The sequence below is a fragment of the Octodon degus genome, unplaced genomic scaffold, assembly GCF_000260255.1.
Source record: "Octodon degus isolate 3935 unplaced genomic scaffold, OctDeg1.0 scaffold00008, whole genome shotgun sequence".
NCBI lineage: Eukaryota > Metazoa > Chordata > Mammalia > Rodentia > Octodontidae > Octodon > Octodon degus.
The window spans coordinates 10,169,777-10,192,552 of NW_004524584.1; the positions used below are offsets into that span (position 1 = coordinate 10,169,777).

The following is a 22,776-nucleotide window of genomic DNA, read 5'->3' on the forward strand; positions in this document are numbered from 1 at the left end:
TTTTCTCCCTGTATCAATGTTACTGGAACTCAGGGAGAGCTGGAAATTTGCAGAAAGCTCAGCTAGGAGGGGCCTCTAGGTGCAGCATCATAGTCACTGCCAAAATTACAATATTGGGAGGAGAGGGAGAAAGACAAATACACCAACATCTCTTTTATCCACTCTCTGGTGCCTTCCTTTGGCACAAGAAAAGTGAACTGAAAGAGAAACCTGAACAAAATAATTATACAAGCTAGTACGCTGGGCTACAGCAGAACACAAAGGTCTGGGGACCCCAAAGGAGAACAACCCTCACCTTGTTTCACAAATAGGACTCATGCCAGGTAATCAGATGCCCTGTTAGTGGAATATAGCATTCAGATACACCAACTCTTTCTATTTTTAGTTATTTCATTCAGTAGTCAAGTTCTATAGTGAGGTGAACTGATCAAATGGTAATTTCTAAGAGTAATGAGATGCACAAATGCACTGTCTAATCTAGAGATTGGAGACTGAGGTGGACAGTATAGGTCACACACAGCTCTGGTTCCTGTTTGCTGTTCAGTTTGGATCTGGGCTACGACATAATGTAATGTCACTGGTTTAAGAGTGAGCTGTGGATTGAAATCACCTGAGTAGATTTTAAAGCTTCTGATGCCTATGTGCCAGCCCCTGAGATTCTAATTTAATTGGCTTGGAGATCCCTAGGCCACTTCCTGGTATATATTGAAATCAGCAGGGAACAAGAAGCCTAATTAAATAAGTGTGTCCATAGCATATATTATTTCATTAATTTTCAGGGTGACAGAGCTGACACAGGCTAGGGCAGTGCCGTTCATATGTGGCTGTTTAAATTCAGAATAATTACATTTAAATAAAATGCAGTTTCTCAGTTTCTCTAGCTGCCTTTCACTGCTGTACAATCACAGGTAGCCACACGGACCATGCTGAACCCCACAGAAAGTTCTATCAGACAGCATTAGAGCAGTGATGTAAGTAGGCCGGGCTCAAGACAGTGAGATGGGAGGGAGAACTCAGGAAACTGCAAGGAGTGATCAAAAATATTGTGAAGACAAAAATTATTAAAAAAATTTTAACAGTAAAAGTTATATTATCAAGAATGATGACGCTTTCCCATCTTGCAAGATGGTGGGTGAAAAAACTGAGAAGCCAGACACTAAAGAGAAGGAACCCAAAACCAAGAAGGCTTCTGCCAATGGTACTGGTAAAAAGGGTAAGGTGAAGGCAAAAAGTCCAAAAAGGGGAAGCCCACTGCAGTCATAATTCTGTCCTGACTAGAGGAATTGGTAGGTACTCCTAATCTTCTATGTATTCCAGAAAGATTTTGTACAAGAGAAAGTACACAGCTGCTAAGTCAAAGGTTGAGAACAAAAAGGAGAAATTTCTGACTATAATCATAAAACCAGTTGCTGGGGACAAGAATGGAGGTACCCGGGTGGTTGAGCTTCAAGAAATGCCTAGACACTACCCTTCTGAAGATGTTCCCCCAAAGCTCTTGAGCCACAGCAAGAAACTTCAGTCAGCATGTGAGGAAACTTCAAGCTAGCGTCACTCCTGGCATCATCTTGATCATCCTCACCGGGCATCACAAAGGCGACAGAGTGATCTTCCTGAAGCAGTTGGCCAGTGGCTTGCTACTTGTGACTGGGCCTCTTAGCCTTAATCATGTTCCTCTACAAAGAACACACCAGGAATTTGTCATTGCCACCTCCACAAAAACTGATATCAGCAAAGTGAAAATCCCCAAATACCTCACTGGTGCTTACTTCAAAAAGAAGAATCTTTGGAAACCCAGACACCAGAATGGCGAGAGCTTTGACACCAAGAAAGAGAGATACCAGATTTCAGAGCAACATAAGTTGGATCAGAAAGCAGTGGACTCACAGATATTAACAAAAATCAAAGGTGCACCTCATCTCCGGGGCCTCCTGCAATCTATTTTTGCTCTGACAAATGGAATTTATCCTCATAAATTAGCGTTCTAAATTTCTTACTGTGAACCTAATTAAATAACTGATGCATTTAAAAAAGAAAAGAATGATGGACTATTCATGTTCAAAGTGAGGGAGAGTGTTTTCAGGGTCTTGGGTATGTTGAAGGTGATCTATGGCAACTGAGCAGTCACACTGAGTTAAAGGAAGAGCTGTGGAGGGATGAGGCTTTTGACACTTGAATATGTGAGACCCATGGTTGTATGCTGGTATGGCAAGGAATCTGCATGAATAAAGGTAGAAGCTCAAAGAGGCTGGGAAAGCAACGGAAGATAGAGGAAGACCTAAGACCTGTCACTGGCACAGTGGCCCTCCCTGCAGGCTTCAATAGGGGATGCTCTTTCTATTACCTTCTGAGCCACACTGCTGAGCAAAGTGATGCACTTGGTGTCTGCTTTGAACAGTGCAAGCCCCAGGAGTGTCTAGTGGTGAGAAGAATGTCTAGTTCTGGGGCAATTCCCCAGGACTCCAAAAACAGAGCCTTCTGGCACCATGGCCCTGTTACTGTGAGCCAGGGTAAATACACAGCAGGAGGATAAAGGGTGAGATCACTGCATTGACAGTGGGAGATAGACACTCGTACTCCTTGTTCAGGTTAATCTGGCAGAGTGGAAAGTTTTACTGATTGGAGGATGAAGAATGGCTTTTGAAGATACATTCTTGAAAGGTGCCTGCCTGGATGGATGTCTCTGGAGACAGATAGAATGGCCCATTCATTTGCTAGAGCTGCTATAACTAAGTCTCATAAACTGGTGGCTTTAGCAATAGAAATTTGTTCTCTTATCATTGTGGAGGCTAGAAGTCTGAAGTACAAATGGCAGAGTGGAGCCACAAGGAAGTAAAGTCCTGACACTATGTAATGTTATTCCCAGTGGCCAAGTGATTTGTTTTATTGTCTAAATTTTATGTTGGTTAATATGTCTTCTTCAGTTATATGGTTTGAAAAATTGCCTGTAATAAATCCTTTATTTCTGAACATGAAAAAGTTATATATTCTTTATTCAGAGAAAATTATTTTCTCCCTAGCCCCACTAAGTAAACCTTGAAGAAATATTTGAGGAAAACCAGTTGGAAGACACATCTGATTATCAGCCCGCACTGGGGGCCATGGTAGATTGCTGTGGCCTGTGATGCCGCAGTTCACCAAGAGCTGTTACCATGGGGATAAAGATCTGCACTTCTCCAGGAATCCTCAGAGTTCTGATGACTGGCACACATTTTCCACTTCTGCCTTCACTAATAACATGGCATTGTTCAGCACGCACCTCTGCTACCATTTTGCTGTGACAGTTCTACCCCTCAGAGGTCCCGGAGTAGATGGACATGCTCATGAAGTATTTTTTGGTGGGACCTTAACGTTGTCTCCCCACACAATTCAGTTTCCGTCTGAAGTGTCCAGGGTCCCATGTTATCTCCCAAAACCCACAATGACACCACCGTAGACCTATCAGAAGTTAAAAACCCACCAAATTTACTTCCTTGGTACTTATCCATATATGTCCATACATAGTCTGGTACATGAATATGTATGTGTAAAAGCAAAAAATTGGAAACAACCAAACTTTCCGTCCATGGATTACACAACAATAAAAAAAGACAAACCAGTGATATGACAGCAGTGAATGTCTCTAAGTACCTAAGCTGAATGAAAGAAATAAAGGGCAAAAAAGCCCACAAAGTGTACAAGAGTATCCAATCCAAGACCCACACATCCCTGAACATGTAGTAAAGCCGCTCCACAACATTGTGAATTTTACCTTCTTATGAGATTTTTAGCAATTTTGCATGGATCAAGCAGTGTGCCCACGAGGATGGTGAGCAACCCCCAGAGGGCCATGCAGAGTAGAGTGCAGGGCAAAGCCTGCTCTTCTCCTGTGCATGCCACACAGGGCCAGTTCAACTGAAACTCGTATGCATTGGTCATTAGATGCACTATGAGATGCAGTAAGAAAAACACAATGTGACAGATGCTGTTTCAGTCTACCTACACATGTGTGCCTGAGAAGACAGGTACTTATTGACTCGAAGCAGGCAAGGTTTTCTTTTTTTTTCTTTTCTTTTTTTTTTCCAAGAGGGAGAGGTTTATTTAGCTCACAGTTTGTGGAGTTTCAGTCCATACATGGCTGGCTCCAAGGCAGCCTGCCACATGGCGGAGAGCAGTGGTTCATGGCCGTGGAAAACAGCAAAAGCATCACGAGCAAAAAGGGAAAAGCAGCCTAAAGGGACTATCTTGCCATTTTCTTTATTCTCTCTCTCTCTCTCTCTCTCTCTCTCTCTCTCTCTCTCTCTCTTTGTATCTGGATTCCAATATAAGACCTCATGCTTGCCAGGCAGGTACTGAGCTGCAGATCTACATCCACAGCCCTAAGGTTCCTTATTTAATTATTAAAATGCAGATTTTAAAATTTGTAAAATAATTTAATAGATTAAAATAGAAAGGAAGTGTTGTCACAGCTACACATTAGCTGCATTACACATTTTTATACAGCCCAAGGAAATCTCTCCTCATTCAGTGGAGGCCAAGCAAGTCAAAAGTTTAGACAACCACATTGTGTATCACCTGTATGACATTACAGAGGCTTTGCTCATCTATAGTAACAGAAAGCAAACTAGTACAGTAGTTGCTTGGGGTTGAGTGAGGCGGGTGAATAAAGGTTAAAGGTTAAGAAGGAGAATTAGGAAACTTTAGGATAGTGGTGAACCTATGGTATATGTGTTATTTGTTTTACTTTTCAGACAAAAAGGTTATTGTATGAATTACTTTTTCTACAATAAAGCTTTAGTATTCAGGTTTGATTTCAGGGCTCACGTTTTGTGATAAGTAAGTGGTTTGGGGTTGTACCTCAAGTAGTCTTCTCTGAAAGCCTTGCGATCACTTTAGGGGATAAGGGGATACACATATGCTTGCCTGAGAGTGATGAGGGTTTCACACATTGATATGTGTATCAAATATATTAAATTGCATGCTCTGAAAAGATGTGCTGCACTATATGTCAACTGTATGTCAACTTGAAAAGAGCATTTCATCAAAAATAATATTCAGTCCTTGAATCTATTGCTGTCACATCATACCTAGCAACATCCTTCATTTCTTCCCAGGATGCTCATGAATAAACCTGAGTTAAGGAATTCAAACTTTGGAGTCAGAGACTGAGTTTAAGTACCCTCTGACAATCAGTAACTTGTGGTATCCGACCTTGAATTTTTTTCATATGTGAAATAATACAAAGCTTCATCACATGATTGCTATAAAGTTAAGTTTTTAAATGCATGCTCTTTAAGCCATGAAGCAATGAAGGGTGCCAGAGAAAAGAACACAAGTGTTCATATTTATGCTTCCTGCATAACAAAGGTCCAGGGCAATTAAACTGATAAACAAAACAAAACACCCACACAGAGAAAATGATAGATCCCGTATCTCTATTACCACCAGACTGATCTCCCACATCAGAACTGCCTGGACATTTTTTTTTTGAAACAAGATCTCACTGTGCAGTTCAGACTGGCCTTGAACTCACTGTGTACCCAGGTTGACCTTGAATTATTGGTGATCCCCTGCCTCAGCCTCCTGTGTGCTAGCATTACAGGTGTGCTCCACCATGCCCACCCTGGATGCTTGCTAAGCTATAGATTTATTTATTTATTTATTTATTTATTTATTTATTATTTACTTATTTATTTTTGGTACCAGGGATCGAACTCAAGACCTTGTGCTTGTCAGGCAGGTGCTTATGCGCTGAGCTATCTCCTCGGCCCATAAGCTACAGATTTCTGAATCCTACCCTACCTCTCACTGAAACAGAATTTCCTAGGATAGTAATCTGAATATTAAAGAAATATTTCCTGGTTGGTTTTCCTGGAGCTGGTAGTACCAGTAAATAGAAGGTCTTAGAAATGAAAGTCCTGACCTTGACATCCCTTAATGAGACATATGAGCTACCCTAAGCCCTGTTACTCAGGTTACAGTTGGCCTCAATCTCCAGAAAAGACAATGCCCTCCAATAATGACTGGAAATACAGAACATTTTGTAATGTCTTATAACATGCATTTATCATTGCAAGCACTTTCCTTATCATTACCTCTCCCCTTTCTTTTTTTTTTTTTAAAGTTTTATTTATAAACAGATAGCAATGAGACAGTTTCAAATCTAATCGGAAGTACAGTTTCAACAAATAATACACTGCATATATTCTTCTCAGTGGTTAATTGCTGTACAAGAAGTGGACTTGTGATCCTATTTACAATCTCTCCTTTCTTTGAGCATTTTATTACTAGCATTCTTACTGGCTCAAATTTATCTATCTTGCCAATGCAAATATGTATTTCTTTATTTTTTAAACTTTATTTATTTATTTATTTTTGGTATTTAGTTCAGGGTCTACAGGGTCTCATTATGTAGATCAGACTCGCAATGATCCTCCTGTTTTCAGGCTCCCAAACCCTGGGATTACAGGTGTGTGCCAACACACCCAGTCTCCTGTGCAAGCCACGCACAGCCAATTCAACTGAAACTAGTGTGCATCAGTCATTAGATACACTGTGAGATGCAGTGAGTAAAGCACAATGGTGACAGACACTGTTTTAGTCTGCCTACAGACTTTTTTCAGCGCTCCTCAGCACACCCCAGGGGCAGGGCCTGCAAGATACTCCTGGGATCAAACCCCAGCCACTGTGCTCTGCCTAAGCAGGCACTTTAGTCTGCTGAGCTATCTGGCCAGCCCCAAATGTATATTTCTTATAGTCTTGCCATTTCCCTAAACCACACACACACACACAAACAAACATACACAGGAACATTGCACATCCACAGTCACTCTATGTAATATTGGCATCTTACTTTGATAGCATGTTGAAGGTGTGTGGCTTGATGCCAGCGTGAACTTCATGTCTATGCAGGAATGGCTTGGAAAGGTGGGAAGAATAACAGCAGGCCTGGTGCACATTACCAGTGTGTGTCATTTATGTTGGTTAAAGCAGAGCAACAGGCCACAGAGTTTCCATCTCTGAGGCCTCCTCATCTGAAACTCCCCATACCACTCTTCCAGCCAGAGATAGTCATATTTTCTGTGTTCTGTGCATGTCACATCAATATATTTCTTCCGAGGGGTTATTTTGGAATCCCCTACCAAAAGGCATCAGGTGAATACAATTGAAGCTGTTAATATATGACTCATTCCATACTTCTGGACTAGATGCTGGAAAAGTGCTTCCAGGGCCCATGCAGGGAGGTTCAGTGGGGGACAGGGCCTGTAAGCACTTGAGAGTGGATAGTCTATCTGAACAGAGCAGTCTTCAGTGTTGTCATCTACGAATGTGGCCCAAAGTTGCCAGATATTCTGGTTTGTTTCTGAGGGGAGGATGACAGAAGCAGTACCCATATATAGTTGGAAAATTAAGGAAAAAAAACTATTTTGAATAAGAGAAAAAGAAGACAGCTTATATTTGTAGGCCATGTTTAAAACCTCTGATTTATTCTGTCATTGAAAACTGTGGTCTTTGGAAAGGTAGTTACATCATTATAGTAAATCCTTATACTCACATAGCCAGCTAGTGGTAATTTGTCCTATTCCCATATCAAATTTTATTGTTATTTATTTATTTATTTATTTATTTATTTGGCCAGCTCAGCCTGCTCTGAGGGCAGGACTGGCACTGCATCTGGTGCTGGGGATCAAACTGCAGTCCCCTGCGCCTGCCTAAGCTTATCTAAGCAGGCACTTTAGACCACTGAGCTATCTCACCAGCTCACCATCCCTAATTTTATATGAATATACATTTCAGCTAAAATTGAAGTTGGATCATTATGGGGAACAAGAGTAGTCAAAATAAGTATTTATTGATTTGCACAGTAACTCATACAATCCCAATCAACAGTGAGCTAGACTGGCTCTAGTCTGCCTATCTGTTGGACAGGAACAAAGTAAGAACTATATTCTCCTTCACCTTGAAGCCTGGATTGCCCACCCACACCCACCATGGCAGGTGACATCTCTGCCAAGAACAATTCTCTACTCCTTACACATCAGAATGGCAATGGCCAGGGCCAAAATCAAAGCATGAAATGACTTTATGGTGTCAGTGGAGCTAGGAGTCATCACATTTTCTATGCTACACACATAGACGTGCATGATGTATCAACACCTACTTTCTTTTCACTGGGAAACTCTTTCCATTTACTCATATTCCATGTTAAATGGCTTCATTTTTACTAGCAAATGATACATGGGGCATAGCTACTAAAGTGCATTTCTTTTTGAAAGCTGACAAAATAAATGGGTTCCAGTTGATTTGTAAAATATGAAGGATGGGTATCTCCCATTAAAAGATGCTATAAGAGCTTGGATTATTCATCACTTAGTCCTTTAACACTTCCCAGAATATAAATGGTTTTGTATATAAAGAACCTTTGTGGAAAGGATCCTATCACAAAACAGATAGCATACACAGCAAGTCTAACCTAGAGGGCCAGCTCTTCAGACAGGAACTATTCCTGGAGACATACACAGTGCTATGGGGAGGAAGGGAAGATCTGAGATACCAGTGACAACAGCAAAGAGCCGTCACTACCCCTCATTCTGAAGTCTCTAGATAGAGAAAGAGAGAGGCTGTGTTACCAAGCTCCAGCAAAAACTCTCAATGTGTGTGCCAGCAGAACCTGTGTGTATGTGTATGTGTGTGTGTGTATGTGTGTATGTATGCCAGCAGAACCTGTGTGTGTGTGTGTGTGTGTGTGTGTGTGTGTGAATCACACTTTGTTCTCCTACTTCTTCATCATCTTCCACGTAATCTCTCAGGCTGATTTCCACCAGAACCCAGGTGGCAAGAGGGCCTAGAAAATTCAATCCAGAGAGTTAGCTTTCTGGGTCACAGAAAGAGCAGACGTAGATCTTGGAGAAAAGATGAATGGAGGAAAATTATCACAAGGATCAAAGGGGATCATAACTCATGTAATGTTAGTGCAGAAAATGACTTTTCATCCTCCAATCTTCTAGTTTTCATTTTGCTTATAAAGAAATTGAGGCCCAAGGAATTGAAGGGAATAAATAAATGTTTTGCACCTAATAAAGAGCATATTTGAAACCAAAGGCAGTGTGATTCTCATTACCATTCTTATGGACTTTCTACTTTATTATGCTGGGAATTGTGAGTTAAGAAACTCCTATTAGAATAGAGCTGGCTTCCATTACCGTGCCTGTCAGCACACTAGTTGATTTCTGTCCACCCAAGCCTTTTGAGCTTAAATGCACCCTCAAGTTCTCCTGGACTAAGCCTCCAGACAGCCACGAATGATTTATCCATCTTGGGTATCATCTGATAATATAACATGTACTACATTTTCAAACACAAAACTTGAGATTCTTTACTAGTATGTCTGATAAGAGTTTTCTTCTTGACACTTGACTTGCTCTCTGAAGATCATCCTGTAGACTTGTAAACTCCCAGCCCCTGTGACTTTATAAAGTGAGTACATTTATGGCTTGGAAAGAGGGATACCCACGATGAGATTAATTTGTTTAAAGGATAATGATGAAATTCCTAGCCACTGATGGATTTTCTCTTTCTTCTGACAGGTTGACAGGACAGAGGTGATTCGCACCTGCATTAACCCAGTGTACTCAAAACTGTTCACTGTGGACTTTTACTTTGAAGAGGTGCAGCGCCTTCGGTTTGAAGTCCACGACATTAGCAGCAACCACAATGGACTGAAGGAAGCTGACTTCCTGGGTGGCATGGAGTGCACGCTTGGCCAGGCGAGTCACGGGCATCCTTTCCTCCTTCTTATGCATCCATTCTCATTTTTCCTTTCTTCCTTCCTCTAGTCTTTGCTTTATTCCTACTGACTTTATGCTCCTTAGTATATGCCACTTGTGCCGCCCAGGTAGCTCAGCAGTCTAAAACGCCTGCTTAGGCAAGCTTAGGCAAGCGTAGGGACCAGGGTTCTTTCCCCGGCACCACATCTCATGCTAGCCCCACCCCCAGGGTGGGCTGAGCTGGCCATAAAAGAAAAGTAACTTAGTATGTGCCACTTTACAGCATCCTGCACGTGGTCACAGCCATTATATTTCTGTAAGCATGACACTACAAATCTGGAAAATTGCTTATTTTGCAAAATTCATAATATTTTCTTCCAAATCCTTTCATTCTGTCAGTCCTTTTCATCAACTATTTATTGAACACCTAACACGTGTCTGGCTCTGTGCCTACTCCTGTGTCTGTTACAGCTTTATGCTGTCCCGTTACGAATTTCCTTCTCCCAACTCTCAACCATGAGAGCCCCACCCAGATAGTGTCTCTCATCCAAACGTATTATAAGTCTTTGGCACCAGAATGGCCCCACAAGAGTTAAACGAATGATGAATGTATAACTTTTTCCATTTAATCCTGATGATAATGTGAAATGAAGGTCATTGTGCTTATATAATCAATGGGAAAGCAGAGAAGTGACTCACTGAGGGTTCTTTCCTCTCCAAACCCCATCATTTTGCTTCTATACTTTTTCTTCCCCTCCTGCTATACCCAGACTGTGTAAGTGTTGATGGGACAAATCTGAAGGAAAATGTAGTTCTCTGTACCCAGAAAGTGGCAGTAGAATTGGAGAAAGAATTGGACAGGTACCTCAAATAGACCAATACATAAAATGCAATCCTGGGCCTTATACCCAGTACTGAAGGCCTTTCAGGAAGGAAGATCTGTATTGCTAGAAAGAATCAGAAATGACACTATAGGACCAAACTTAGGAAAGAAAATACAGTTCAGGGACCAAAGAAGAAGCAAAAGGGAAGTGCTTGTAAATAAGAAAGCAATAAAAACAAGTCATAGAGGTCATAATAGATGTGTCCAGGTATGGGACAGGAAGAAAACAATTTCAAGGTCAAGGTCAGATGCTGATTTAATGTGAAAATAATAATTCTTTAGCTTCAGAAAGCCTCACTCATATGGATTTCTTGGAAGCATCTGTTTTTCACTTTTACTTATATTTTATACCCTTGAGGGCAACCCAGTTACATAAGCCCAAAGCACCACAAACCTGGACTCATCCCCTAGTGACAGAAGGGTGTCATTTAGGGATCTGTGAGAAAAAGCCTGCCTAACAACAAGATAGTAGGTATTCCCAAGTGTTCATTTGTACTTACCCTGCTTCAAGCTATTTATCACTAAAAGAAATTTATCCCATGTGTGTACTAAGTGAATTGATTTAATAAAATTATTCATTGTTTCTTTAATGAAAACCAAATACCCAGTGTAGCAATAATGAAGGTGAAAGAAGCCACTGTACCTGGCAAGATCCTAGAATGATCTGCTGTGAACTCTTTAGAGAATTAATCAGAAATATTATATGAGTGGAGAACATTTCAGGTTCTCAGTTTTTTTCTCTGCCTCTGTATTAGACTTTCAATGAATAAATGAAGGAATTACAGATTTAGAGTCAAAGTCCTGTTTCTATTTAAACACTAAAAGTTAATTAAAATGACATAATATATATATATATATATATATATATATATATATATATATTTCATTAAATGATGGGCATCCTTCCTATGGATAGAAGTCACATTTTGACATAAGAAATAATAGGGCATTCACATGGATAAAAGGTCTGTTTCATCCAAAGCTTTGATGTGAAAGGCTCTCATCTTCCAAAACCTGTAAGTCTTTGACCTTCTTTTGTGTAGGGCATTGTACTAGATCTCAGGCATCTGATGCTGAGCCAGGAACTCTGTCCCTGCCCATAAGCAGCTCAGTCTAACTAGGTTACAGATGGAAATCAACCAATCACACAATTAAGCAAGGGAAGTATGGTTGGGCAGAAGTGTAAACTAAGAGAGCCATCACTGGGAGACTAGCATGGGGGGAGAGGGAGGCGATGATGGCCTCCTAAGGAGAGTGACATTTCCACAAAGGAGGAGAGTGTGCTCACAGCCTGTGAGAAGAAAGAGAAGCACCTGCAAACCAGATGGAACATCACAGTCTCTGGGCTCAGGAAGGAGTCCAACATATGGTACAGAGCATCTTTGATTTTTCCCAGAAGCCAATTCTGAGATAGGAAGTCAAAAGAAGTCAAGGAAACACCATAATGATCGGGAAAAGTGGGACAGGAAAAGGAAGCTTTAAGTGCGTGTAGTCACCCAACTCCAAAGGGCAATGGGAGCTTGATTCTGCTGGGGGAAATTCTGGAAGCCAGAACAGGGCAAACACCAAAGATTTATCTCATCCTGGGAGAGAGGAAACTGGGGCATTCATACCCTTGGGGTTGTAAGGCTCCCATCAGTCATTGATTAGAGACTGTTCCTAAGGGGAGAACATTAATCCTCTGGCATCTCTGGCTGACTGCCTGGGAAGCAAAGCAAAATCTAGAGATCAGTGAAAGCTTTCAAGCAGGGAAATGCAGGTGCTGGAGGTCAGAAGTCAGTGCTATGCACTCCATCATGGGGCCTGACAATAGGAGCAGGGCACTGTAGTACCTGCTGGTTAGCTGTCCAGTATATGCTCACCTGCACCTTCGCCATCAGACCCTGCATTTTCAGATCATTTCCTACCATTTGGCCATGGAGAAAATAACCCTATTCCTAGCTCAAAAGTAACACACCAGTAAACTCAGCAAGCCATGCAGATCCCACCCCCTCCCTAGACAGAGACTGATTAAAGGACCCATCTCTGGCTAGTGCCAGCTGACAAATTATGAGAGTTTTTCGAGAGAAGTTTATATTCTAGAGACCCCTTCAGTATACAGTCCCTCTCTGCCTGTGATTCCTGGAGTGACAGCAGCCATCCAGCAGCAAGGTTGAGGATGAGAACAGCGTCAAGAGGGGTCAGAGCCTAGATGCACCAGCAGGAGCCTGACCTGCTATACCTGGAGCCACCATGATCTGTGGGCTCTTTGTGATAAGAGAGTACAATGTCCTGCTCCTGAAGCCATGGAGATATGTCTGTCCATTCTCTCAGCTAAAAGCACTGTGATCAATATCCCATATATGAGAAACTAAAGCAAGATGGGTTGGATGGAGCAGGAGAGCTAATTTTCTTAGTCTCTCAAGATGAAGAAAATATAGAACTAAAACCTGAAGGTGAGATTACACAGTGCTTTTTAAATATGTTGCAAAAATTTGAAAGTACTTCCATACAGATGATTTCATTTGACCTCCTTGACAGTGCTGTGAGCACAAGTGTGATTAGCCATACTTATAATTAAGAAAACTGAGGATCAAGAATGTTCTTCATCTTTGACAGAGTCAAATCTAGAGCTTTTGATTCTTAATCCAGAGCTTTTTTCTGCCATGATATAAGGAAGAAATTGTGGGGAAGTTCCTTATTCTGAGAACTCTTGTAAGGCTGTGGCTTTGATGATGCAGAAGAACAATAGGTCAGATGCTGGGGAAGCCTTAGCCATGTTCCCTGAGATGCCTGGTTTACCTCCACATGCTAGGCTGGCCTCTCTATGCATCTCATATTTTCATTGGCGGCCATGCTCTCATTTTGTTGGTCAGCTCATGGGTAGGATCGGCCTTGCCAAAACTATAAAGCACTAATTTGGTTTAACTCAATCAGAATATTTCATTTTTATGGCTATATTGATTGGGTAAGGAAAGAACATGTAATATATATTTATTACTATAATAACTTTCATTACTTCATTTCTTCATCCTCTCAACAAGTAATTACCAAATGTCCTGGACCAATGTGCCAGTCTATGTAGGCCAAGTGCTGTGCTAGGTGCTGAAGACACAAAAGTGAAAAAGACAGACACCTTGCCCCAGAGGAGCTTATGGTTTGGGGGCCTGGACAAGTATATAGTGAAAGTGCATATTGGCAAGTGCTAAAATGGAAATGTGTTCCAAGAGCTATGAGGGAAAGGTGCGCCTCTGCCTAGAAGGAACCAGAGAGCTCTTATGAAAAAGACAACTCTGGGTTTAAATCTTCTTCTTGTTGTTGTTGCTAGATATTTCATTTATATTAGTGTATATGCTGCCATAAACATGTTCATGCTGACACTCCTCAAGAGAGGTGGATACAGGCACATAATACATCTTTGTTCTGCTTTCATCCTCTCTCTGAGCTCCTCGTTCTTTCTCCATCTCTTAGTCCCTTTCCCTTTTGAAAAGATCTGTCTCATATTTCCTATTATCTACATTTTATTTTTCTCAGAGAAACCATGCAATATTAAGTTTGTGTATCTGATTTATTTCACTTAACATTACGATCTCAAGGTATATCCATTTTTTTTTTACAAAAAACTCAAGTTACCCTTCTTTATGACAGGGTAGTACCCCATTGGGTATGAATACATGTTTTTCATTCATATGTTGATGGACATATAAGCCATCCTAGATTTAGCTGTTTATGAGTTGGGCTGCTATAAAAACTGGTGTGCAGGTATTACTGTAATATGATGTCTTTAACTCAGGAAGATTCCTAGAAGGAAAATAACTGGGCTTAATGGCATTTAAAAAAAAATTTTATGAGGAAATCTCCACACTGATTTATGAAGTCATTTATTAGGTTACATTCCCACCAGCACTACAGAATGATTTGTTTTCTCTGCAGCCTCTTCAGCATTTATTATTTAATTCAAATTTTTTTTGTGTGTGTGTAACAGGAATGCAACTCAGGACATCATGCTTGCCAGGTAGGCACTGTGCTACTGAGCTATATCCCTGGCCCTATTTAATTTTTTAAGGGCCAAGGAGATGGCTCAGTAGAATAAGTGCTTACTTGGCAAGCACAAGGACTTGAGTTCAATTCCTGGTTCCACCAAAAAAAATTGAAGATTTTAATAACAGGAGAAAAAGGAGTAAAAAACAGCAGGGACTTAGAGTTTAACATATCAATACTTGATGAAAAATACCTGTTCCATGTTATGCCTAAGATGTTTGATATTCAGACAGAAAGTGAGATTAAGCTCAACAGCCTACATTGTAAGGTAATAACAATATGCTTCTCTCTGGAGGGTTAACATTAAGTTTGAAGACTAAAAATTAGAGAAAAAGGAGGGCCACAAGGAAAGCCAACATTTTGGCTTTAGCCTTTCAAGGTCAGTGAAGACTCAGGACATAGGAGAACCTGTATTGTAACATCATGTAACTCAGTTGTGTCCCAAATTTTCTGATCAAGGAGATTATGGGGCCACAGAGGAAAGTAATCGATGATGTAGAGTGTGCCTAAGGAGAGTCACATGGAGAGAAAACATTCTCTCAGACTTTCACGGAGAGCAAATTGGTCAAGCAATGGCCGTGACTCATCCACATGGCTGACACTAACAAAGAATCTACAAACTGCGCTACAGGGTTTCAGGATAAATCTGAGGGGTATGACTGACCTTATCAGATACAAAAACTACATTTCTTGTTATATAGGTCTTGCTTTATCTTGGTCTTAACCATCCAGCAGAAAAGTATAAAAATGAGATATAAAAAGTAAAGCCATATTATTAAGCTGAGCTGTAAAAGGCTCAAGTCAACAACTTCTGACATTGCCAGTCATATGGAAAACCCACTACTATTATGGACTACTGGGCTATTTTGGAATATCCTGCTGAATTCACATACCTATGATATTTAAATGACAAAACTAAACAAAAAAGAGGGATACAAATGAATGACCATTTTGTATCTGTATATTCATAATAGTTAAGATAGATATACAGCTACTACATTCTCTTAATTCAGTGAATAGAAAGATTTGTTCTAAAAGTGTTTGTAAACAGTATATCATATCTGCATCTTGTACAATGAATAACCACTAAGAAAACAATTAATCATTGAAACTGTCCTACTAATTTGATGTGAAACTGTTTCATTGCTATTTGTTTCTCAATAAAATTATGGAAAAATAAAATGAAAAACATAATAATTTTTTGATAATAGCCACTCTTTCTAGAGTAAGATGAAATTTCAGTATTATGTTAATTTGCATTTCTCTAATGGCCAGAGATGTTGGAGAATTTCTTCATGTATTTACTGGCCATTTGTACTTCTTATTCTTTGAAGTATCTATTCATTTCAGTTGGCCATTTTTGTCTTTTATTTTGAGGATTCTAACTTCTTTTTAGTTCTTTATGTATTCTAACTATTAGTCCTCTTTCTCAGGGGCATATGACAAATTTTTTTCTCACTTGGGAAGTTGTCTTTTGAATCTATTTGGTGTTTCCTGTGCTATGCTGAAGTTTTTGATTGGATATACTCTCGTTTTTGGTTCTTGATACCATTTCTTATACATCTGGGATTCTGTTCAGGAAATTCTCTATGCCTACATCTTCAAGAGTTTTACCTATTTTGCAGCATAGCAAATCAATTGTTTCTGTGTTAGCATTTAGATCTTTGATCCATTTTGAGTTTAGCTCAGTACATGGTCAGAAATATGGGCTAGAACCAATATTTTTTTCCATGGATATCTAATTCTCTCAACACCATTTATGAAAGGAATTATCTTCTGGTACTGAATGTTTTTGACCCTCTTGTCTAAGGTCAGATAGATGAATATCCTTTGGAGTAATTTCTGCATCTTTTCTTCCATTCCATTTATCAATATATCTATTTGTGTCACACTACCATGCTGATTGTTTCCCTGTAACTTTGTGATATAACTTGAAGTCTGATATTTTGTTATGCCTCCTGCTTTGCTGTTGCTTCAAAGAATTGTTTTTGCCCTTCTAGCTCTCTTCTGGTTCCATATAAATTTTAGAGTTGTTTTGTCCAGTTCTGAGGAAATGCTTTTGATATTTTAATTGGTGACTTTTTATTTTATGGTATGTATCTACTTGTTCCTCTACATTTTCATGCACTCATAGATTGGATTTTCAGAGGTGGCTGGATCCAGGCTGAATATGGATTATGGGTGTGTGATTACTGGGTCAGTTCACTGATTGAATTATCATAGTTCTGGATGTAGCTGAATGGATTTATTGAAAATAGAAGCCCCACAGGGGCTGGGGAGATAGCTCAGTAGAATAAGTGCTTGCCTGGCAAGTGCCAGGGCCTGAGTTTAATCCCTGATTCTGAAAAAAAGAAAAAAAAAGCCCAGCCCTGGGTATGGATTACTCCAATCAATAGACTTGTATCCTGTATGAAATATAAAGAGAAAAGAAGTCTCATTGCTTGCTGCATCTTGCCTGCCCTTCCATACACTGTTCACCTCTACCTGCCTCTCTGTCATGCCATCGTTCCTTGGAGCTGTCCACCATGAACTGAAACCTATACACACTAAACTAAAATAAGCTTTTCTTTTAACCTGTAGGTGTCAGGGATTTTTGTCCCAGCAATGAGGATGTAATTATGATGACAGGACATGCATTTATTCTGCATATCAGTTTTAGAAGAATGGCACTTTTGACAACATCAGTTCAGCCTATCCAGGAAGAGCCTATCTTTCAATTGTCTTATGTGTTCTTTGATCTCCTTTTTCAGTATACTGTAGTTTTCATTGTAAAAGTCTTTGACTTCCTTGGCTAAGTGTATTCCTATGTGTTTGATAGCTCTTGATGCTAAAGTGAGTAGTATTCTTGTCCTAATTTCTTTCTTAATAGGTTTATTATTGGTGTGCAGGAATGCTATTGAATTTTGCATGTTGATTTTGCGTCCTCCCACCCTACTGGATTTTGTCATTAATTCCAGAAGTCTTTTGATTGAATTTTTTCAGTCTTCTATGTAAAAGATCATGTGCTCTGAAAATAATGATAATTTAAGTTCTTCCTTTACTAAATAAATCACTTGTATTTTTTTTCTTGCCTAGTTGCCTTGGCTAAGTTTTTAAGTACTATACTGAATGGGAGTGGTGAGAGTGGACATTTTTATCTTATTCCTTATTTTAGAGGCAAGCTTTTAGTTTTTCTTTATTTAATATGATGTTGACAGTAGATTTGCCATAACTGGCTTTTATCAGACCAAGACAAGGTCCTTGCATACTTACTTTCTTCAAACTTTTTATCATAAATGCATGTTGTATTATGTCAAAGCTTTTCTCTGTATCTATTGATAGAAATTTTTTCCTTACTTCTGTTTGTGTGCCCTATTTATTCATTTCCATATGTTGAACCATCGCTGCATCCCTAGGATGAAGTGTACTTGGTCATGATGGATGGTTTTTTTCAATGATTTATTGCATTCTGTTTACCAGTATCTTGCTAAGGATGTTTGTTTTGTTTTGTATTATTTTAATTTTGAGACAGGATCTCACTTTATAGTGCAGACTGCTGGAACTCACTATGTAACCCAGAATGGCCTTGAACTCACCGTGATGCTCCTGCCTTAGCTTCCCAAATGCTGGGTTTATACGCATGTGCCACCACACCTGGCTTGTTGAGAAGTTTTGTATCTATAGTCATTAAAGAGTTTGGCCTATAGTTCTCTTGTATGATTGGGTCCTTTTCTGGTTTGGAATTGCAATTCTCTAGAAATGAATTGCGGAGGACTCCTCTTCTTTCAGTTTCATTATAGAGCTTGGAGAATGTTGCTGTTAGATCTTTGATAAAATACTTGTAGAACTCAGCATTGAGTCCATCAGGACCTGGGGTTTTCTTGGTTGGTAAGATTTTTATTCCTGTTTCTATTTCACTGCCTGTTACTGGATTATACAGGGCGTAATATCTTCTTTGTTTGGTTTGGGTGTTTTATATATACGTATATCCTGAAGTCATTGGAGTACAATTTTCTAAAGTAATTATTAGTTATCTTCTGAAATTCAACACTGTCAGCTCTGATTTTTGCCTTTTTCATGTCTAATTATTGATTTGGTTCTTTCATTTTTTAGATAAGATTAGCTAAAGGATTTTATATTGTTTATTCTTTTCAAGAGCTAACTCTTCATTGATTTTTTTTTTTTTTTTTTTTTTTTTTGTCTTTTTGAGACAGGGTCTCCCTATGCAGTTCAGGCTAGCCTTGACCTCACTTTGTAGCCCAGGCTAGTCTCAATCTTGCAAGGATCCTCCTGCCTCAACCTTTCAGGAGCTGGGATTATAGGCATGCACCACCATGCCTGGCTTTCATTCATTCATTTTTTTTACATTGGGTTTCATTAATTCCTTGTAATTTGCTTGTTACCTTTCCATTTAAATTCTTGTTTTTAGGGCCTTGAGGTGTATCACTAGGCTATGCTTGGATTTGCTCTGCTGTCTTGATGTGTGCACTCATAGCTATACACTTCCTTCTTAGAATACTTTGTTTCCTATAAATTCTGGTGTTTAGAAAAGAGAGTATCATTTGATTCTAAGAACTGTCTAATTTCATCCTTAATTTCTTCTAGGATACACCAATTATTCAAGAGTTATTTTTTTCCTTATGCTTGCATAATTTCCCTGGGTTTTTAAAATTGATTTCTTTCACTGTGATGTCATCTGATAATATGCATTATGTAATTTTGAATTTTGCATTTACTTTAGCTCATTTTATGGGTTGGTAGGTGCTCTATTTTGCATGTGCTAATTCCCATGTGCTGTCGAGAAGAATGCATATTCTCTTGTTTTAGAATGGAACAGTCTGTGGATATCTATTAAATCCATCTGCTCAAATATTTGTTTCAACTATGATATTTCTTTGTTGACCCTTTTTTCCAGTTGATCCATCTATTTGGGATAGTGGGATATTGAAGCTCTCCACTCTAATTGGGTTTATCTGATCTTTTATTTCCAGTAAGCATTTGTTTTATGATCTTGGGTATGCTGGTGTTTGGTATACATGTGTTTATTAACTTAATCTCTTTTTGTTGAATTGTTCCCTCAATCAGGGTATAGTGATCTTCTTCTCTTCTGATCAGTTTTGGCTTGAAGTCCACTTTTTCTGAAAGTAGGATAGTTACTTTTGTTTGTTTTCTCATTCCTTTTCATGGGATATTGTTTTCCATCCTTTGAGGATTTTTAGTCCGTGAACTTCTTTTTGGATGAAATGTGTTTCTTGTGTGTGGTACAGTGTTGGGTTTTTTTTTTCTCTGTTTTGACGTTGTGTAGCTTTTGATTGAGAAGATGAGATCATTCTCACTGAGAGTTATCACTGAAGTTAGAAATTTACTTCTGTCATTGCATTATTTTCCTTCTCTCTCTGTCTGCCTCACTCTGTGTCTCTGTCTCTGTCTCTCTCCTTCTGTCTCTATCTCTGTCTCTCTCCCTCTGTCTCTTTCTGTGTGTCTCTCTGTCTCTGTCTGCCTCTGTCTCTCTCCCTTTCTGCTCTCTTTCTGTCTCTGTCTCTCTCCCTCAGTCTCTCTGTCTCTCTCTGTAGCTCTCTGTCTGTCTGTCTATCTCTCTTTCTCACTCTCTCCCCCCGCCCTGCTTAAATGCTCACCCTGCCTGATGTATACATTCTATTTTTTACTTCATTACTCCTTTCTACAATATCATTAAGAGTATCTTATAGCTCTAGTTTGGTGATTATTAATGTCTTAAGGTGGTCTTTGTCATGGAAATACCTCATTTATCCATCATTTTTGAAGAAATATTTTTATGAGATATATAAATCTGTGTAGGAAGTTGTTTTCTTTTAGGGCTTGAAACATTTTTCTCTGAACTCTTCTGCATTTGTAAGGTTTGAGTTAGGAAGTCTACTTTAATTCCAATAGGTTTACCTTTATAAGAGATTTGTTGCTTTTCACTAACAGCTTTTAACATTCTGCCTTCATGTTGGACTTCTGGAGTCTTGCCTATGATGTGTAATGGAGAGGTTCTCTTCTGATTGCAGCTATGTGATATTTATATGCCTCATTTATCCACATGTTAAATTCCTTCTCTGTGTTTGAAAGTTTCATGCTATTATTTTAGTAAGCAGGTTTCTTTATGCCATGTTTCCTATCTTCTAATTTTTCACTAATTCTAGTTAATCTTAGGTTTGTCTTTCCATCAGTTGGCAGCTGTTGGATCCATTTTTCAACTTCTTGAGTAATTTCTCATTGACATCAACCCAATCTTCTAGTCCTGACACTCTGCCCTTATATTGGTGACTTCTGTCATACTCTGTCCTTAGTATTGGCCATTTCTGTTGCCTATACTTTTAACTCAATTTTTAATCTCCTAGATTTTTAGTACCTTTTTGTGGAATCTATTTCTTTCTAACATGGGTAATTCATGTTTTGTGTCATTTTATTTAGTTCAGCTAGATTTTATTAGTATCTTCTGTAAACTTTTTGATTGCTTTATTTATTAAGTCTATTATATACCTTCTTTCATTGTCAATCACCTTATTAATATGTTTTTCATCTTCTCCTTCATCATTTCAAATAGTTCAGCTGTGTGGCTTTCGATGCCCTTCCCATTAGTGGCCCGTGGGTTCAATTTTGCAGAAGTAGGGAGTTTTTAAGAGCATTTTGTTTCCTTGACTTCCCTTCTCATGCTTGCTACTGTTCTTGTCATTTTGAGGTGTGTGTGTGTGTGTGTGTGTGTGTGTGCATATTTATGTGGGTTGCTGAGGTTGCCATATACATAGGAGAAAGTATGGAGGCTTTTTATTTTATGCATGCATTTATTTATATTTAGTACAAGGTCTACACGGTCTCACTATGTAGATTGGACTCATAGTGATCCTCCTGTGTTCAGCCTCTCAAGAGCTGGCATTCCAGGTGCATGCCACCATACCCAGTCTCAATCATCTCAGAATGCCCCAGGGACAGAGCCCGCTCTGCACTCCAGGAATCGAACCCCAACCCCTGCGTCTACCTAAGCAGGCACTTTAATCCGCTAAGTTATGTGGCCGGCCTAAGCTAGTATGGAGATTTTTTAAAATTAGTGTCTACTTTTCTGTGATCCATTTTAGCATAGCTAATTATAGACCCTTGCCTCTATCTCCTTTGTTAATAGTGGTGATGTGGAGAAGTATTGTGAGGATCAAGTGGGGAGATGCATGTAATGTGCTTGGCTTGGACAGCACCCTCAGGATATTACTGGAAGCTGTGTGAAAGTTGTGTTAAGGTGATGAGACTCTAGAAAATGATGGGAACATTGTTTTCATAGTGAAGGTGAAAATATAAAGGGTGAAAACAATATAGGAGAGCACCTGTATTTTAAGCAGTCAGTAAAGCAAACTTAGAATTTTGCCTTAAGTTTATTATCTTGTTTAGTCAACAGATTCAAAGTATGTATGTGCTTGTACAGTATACAGCATGTTCTAATATTTAGTTTCCTTGGACGACTTCATTGTGTTAATGGTTTAAATCCAACTTCTGAAATAATTTGGGCAAGCAGTCTGGTCTTTTTCTTATCCACAAGTAAGGCTTTTAAAGAGTTCCCCCAATCATGGCAGGAGTTACATATTCAAAGCGTGTTCTCTCCATGCCTCTGCAGGCACCTGCTCTGTCCACCTGAGTCTGCTACATTCCCTCTCTGCCTTGTGCGGTGGCAGGACCTTCAGGAAGGGAAAATAGCAGAGCTCAGCATGCTAGGGACTGACATTTTTTCCATGCAGTTGGCTACAAGCACAGCAAGTGACTCCACGCTGGGCAAAAATGCCAAATGAAGAAAACGAAGGTTTGTGTCCTTGGAAAAGACTCAGGGCAGAGCTGCGCATTCTCAGCAGATGGACGCGGGGGCGAGTCACAGGGACAGGGTGCTCAGACAGTTGTGTACTTTGGGGTGAGATTGAGGATCATCGTTGGATTTCTGTTGCCCAAAAGGAGACAAGCAGCTAAGTTACTCTTTTCTGCATCCCACAAATGTATTCCCGGGGAGATGTGGCCCCTCACTCTCTAGAACAGCAAGCACAGCCTTCATTTTATTTTTCACTGTTCATTCATTCATTCCCTCACTCATCCCTATATTTTCACACTTCTCAGACTCCAAATACAGCGGATATTGATTCACATGAATAAGCA

At 39.5% G+C, this 22,776-nt stretch overlaps 1 protein-coding gene across 2 annotated transcripts in view; it reads left to right on the plus strand.

Annotated features, from left to right (window-relative positions):
• Cpne4 (copine 4) overlaps positions 1-22,776 on the plus strand; it is a 542,216-nt gene that overhangs the window by 358,256 nt on the left and 161,184 nt on the right. For both annotated transcript variants that reach the window (XM_023705235.1, XM_023705229.1), the window contains one exon: positions 9,564-9,743. In XM_023705235.1, the coding sequence (XP_023561003.1) occupies positions 9,564-9,743 (180 nt within the window). The remainder of the gene's footprint in view (positions 1-9,563; positions 9,744-22,776) is intronic.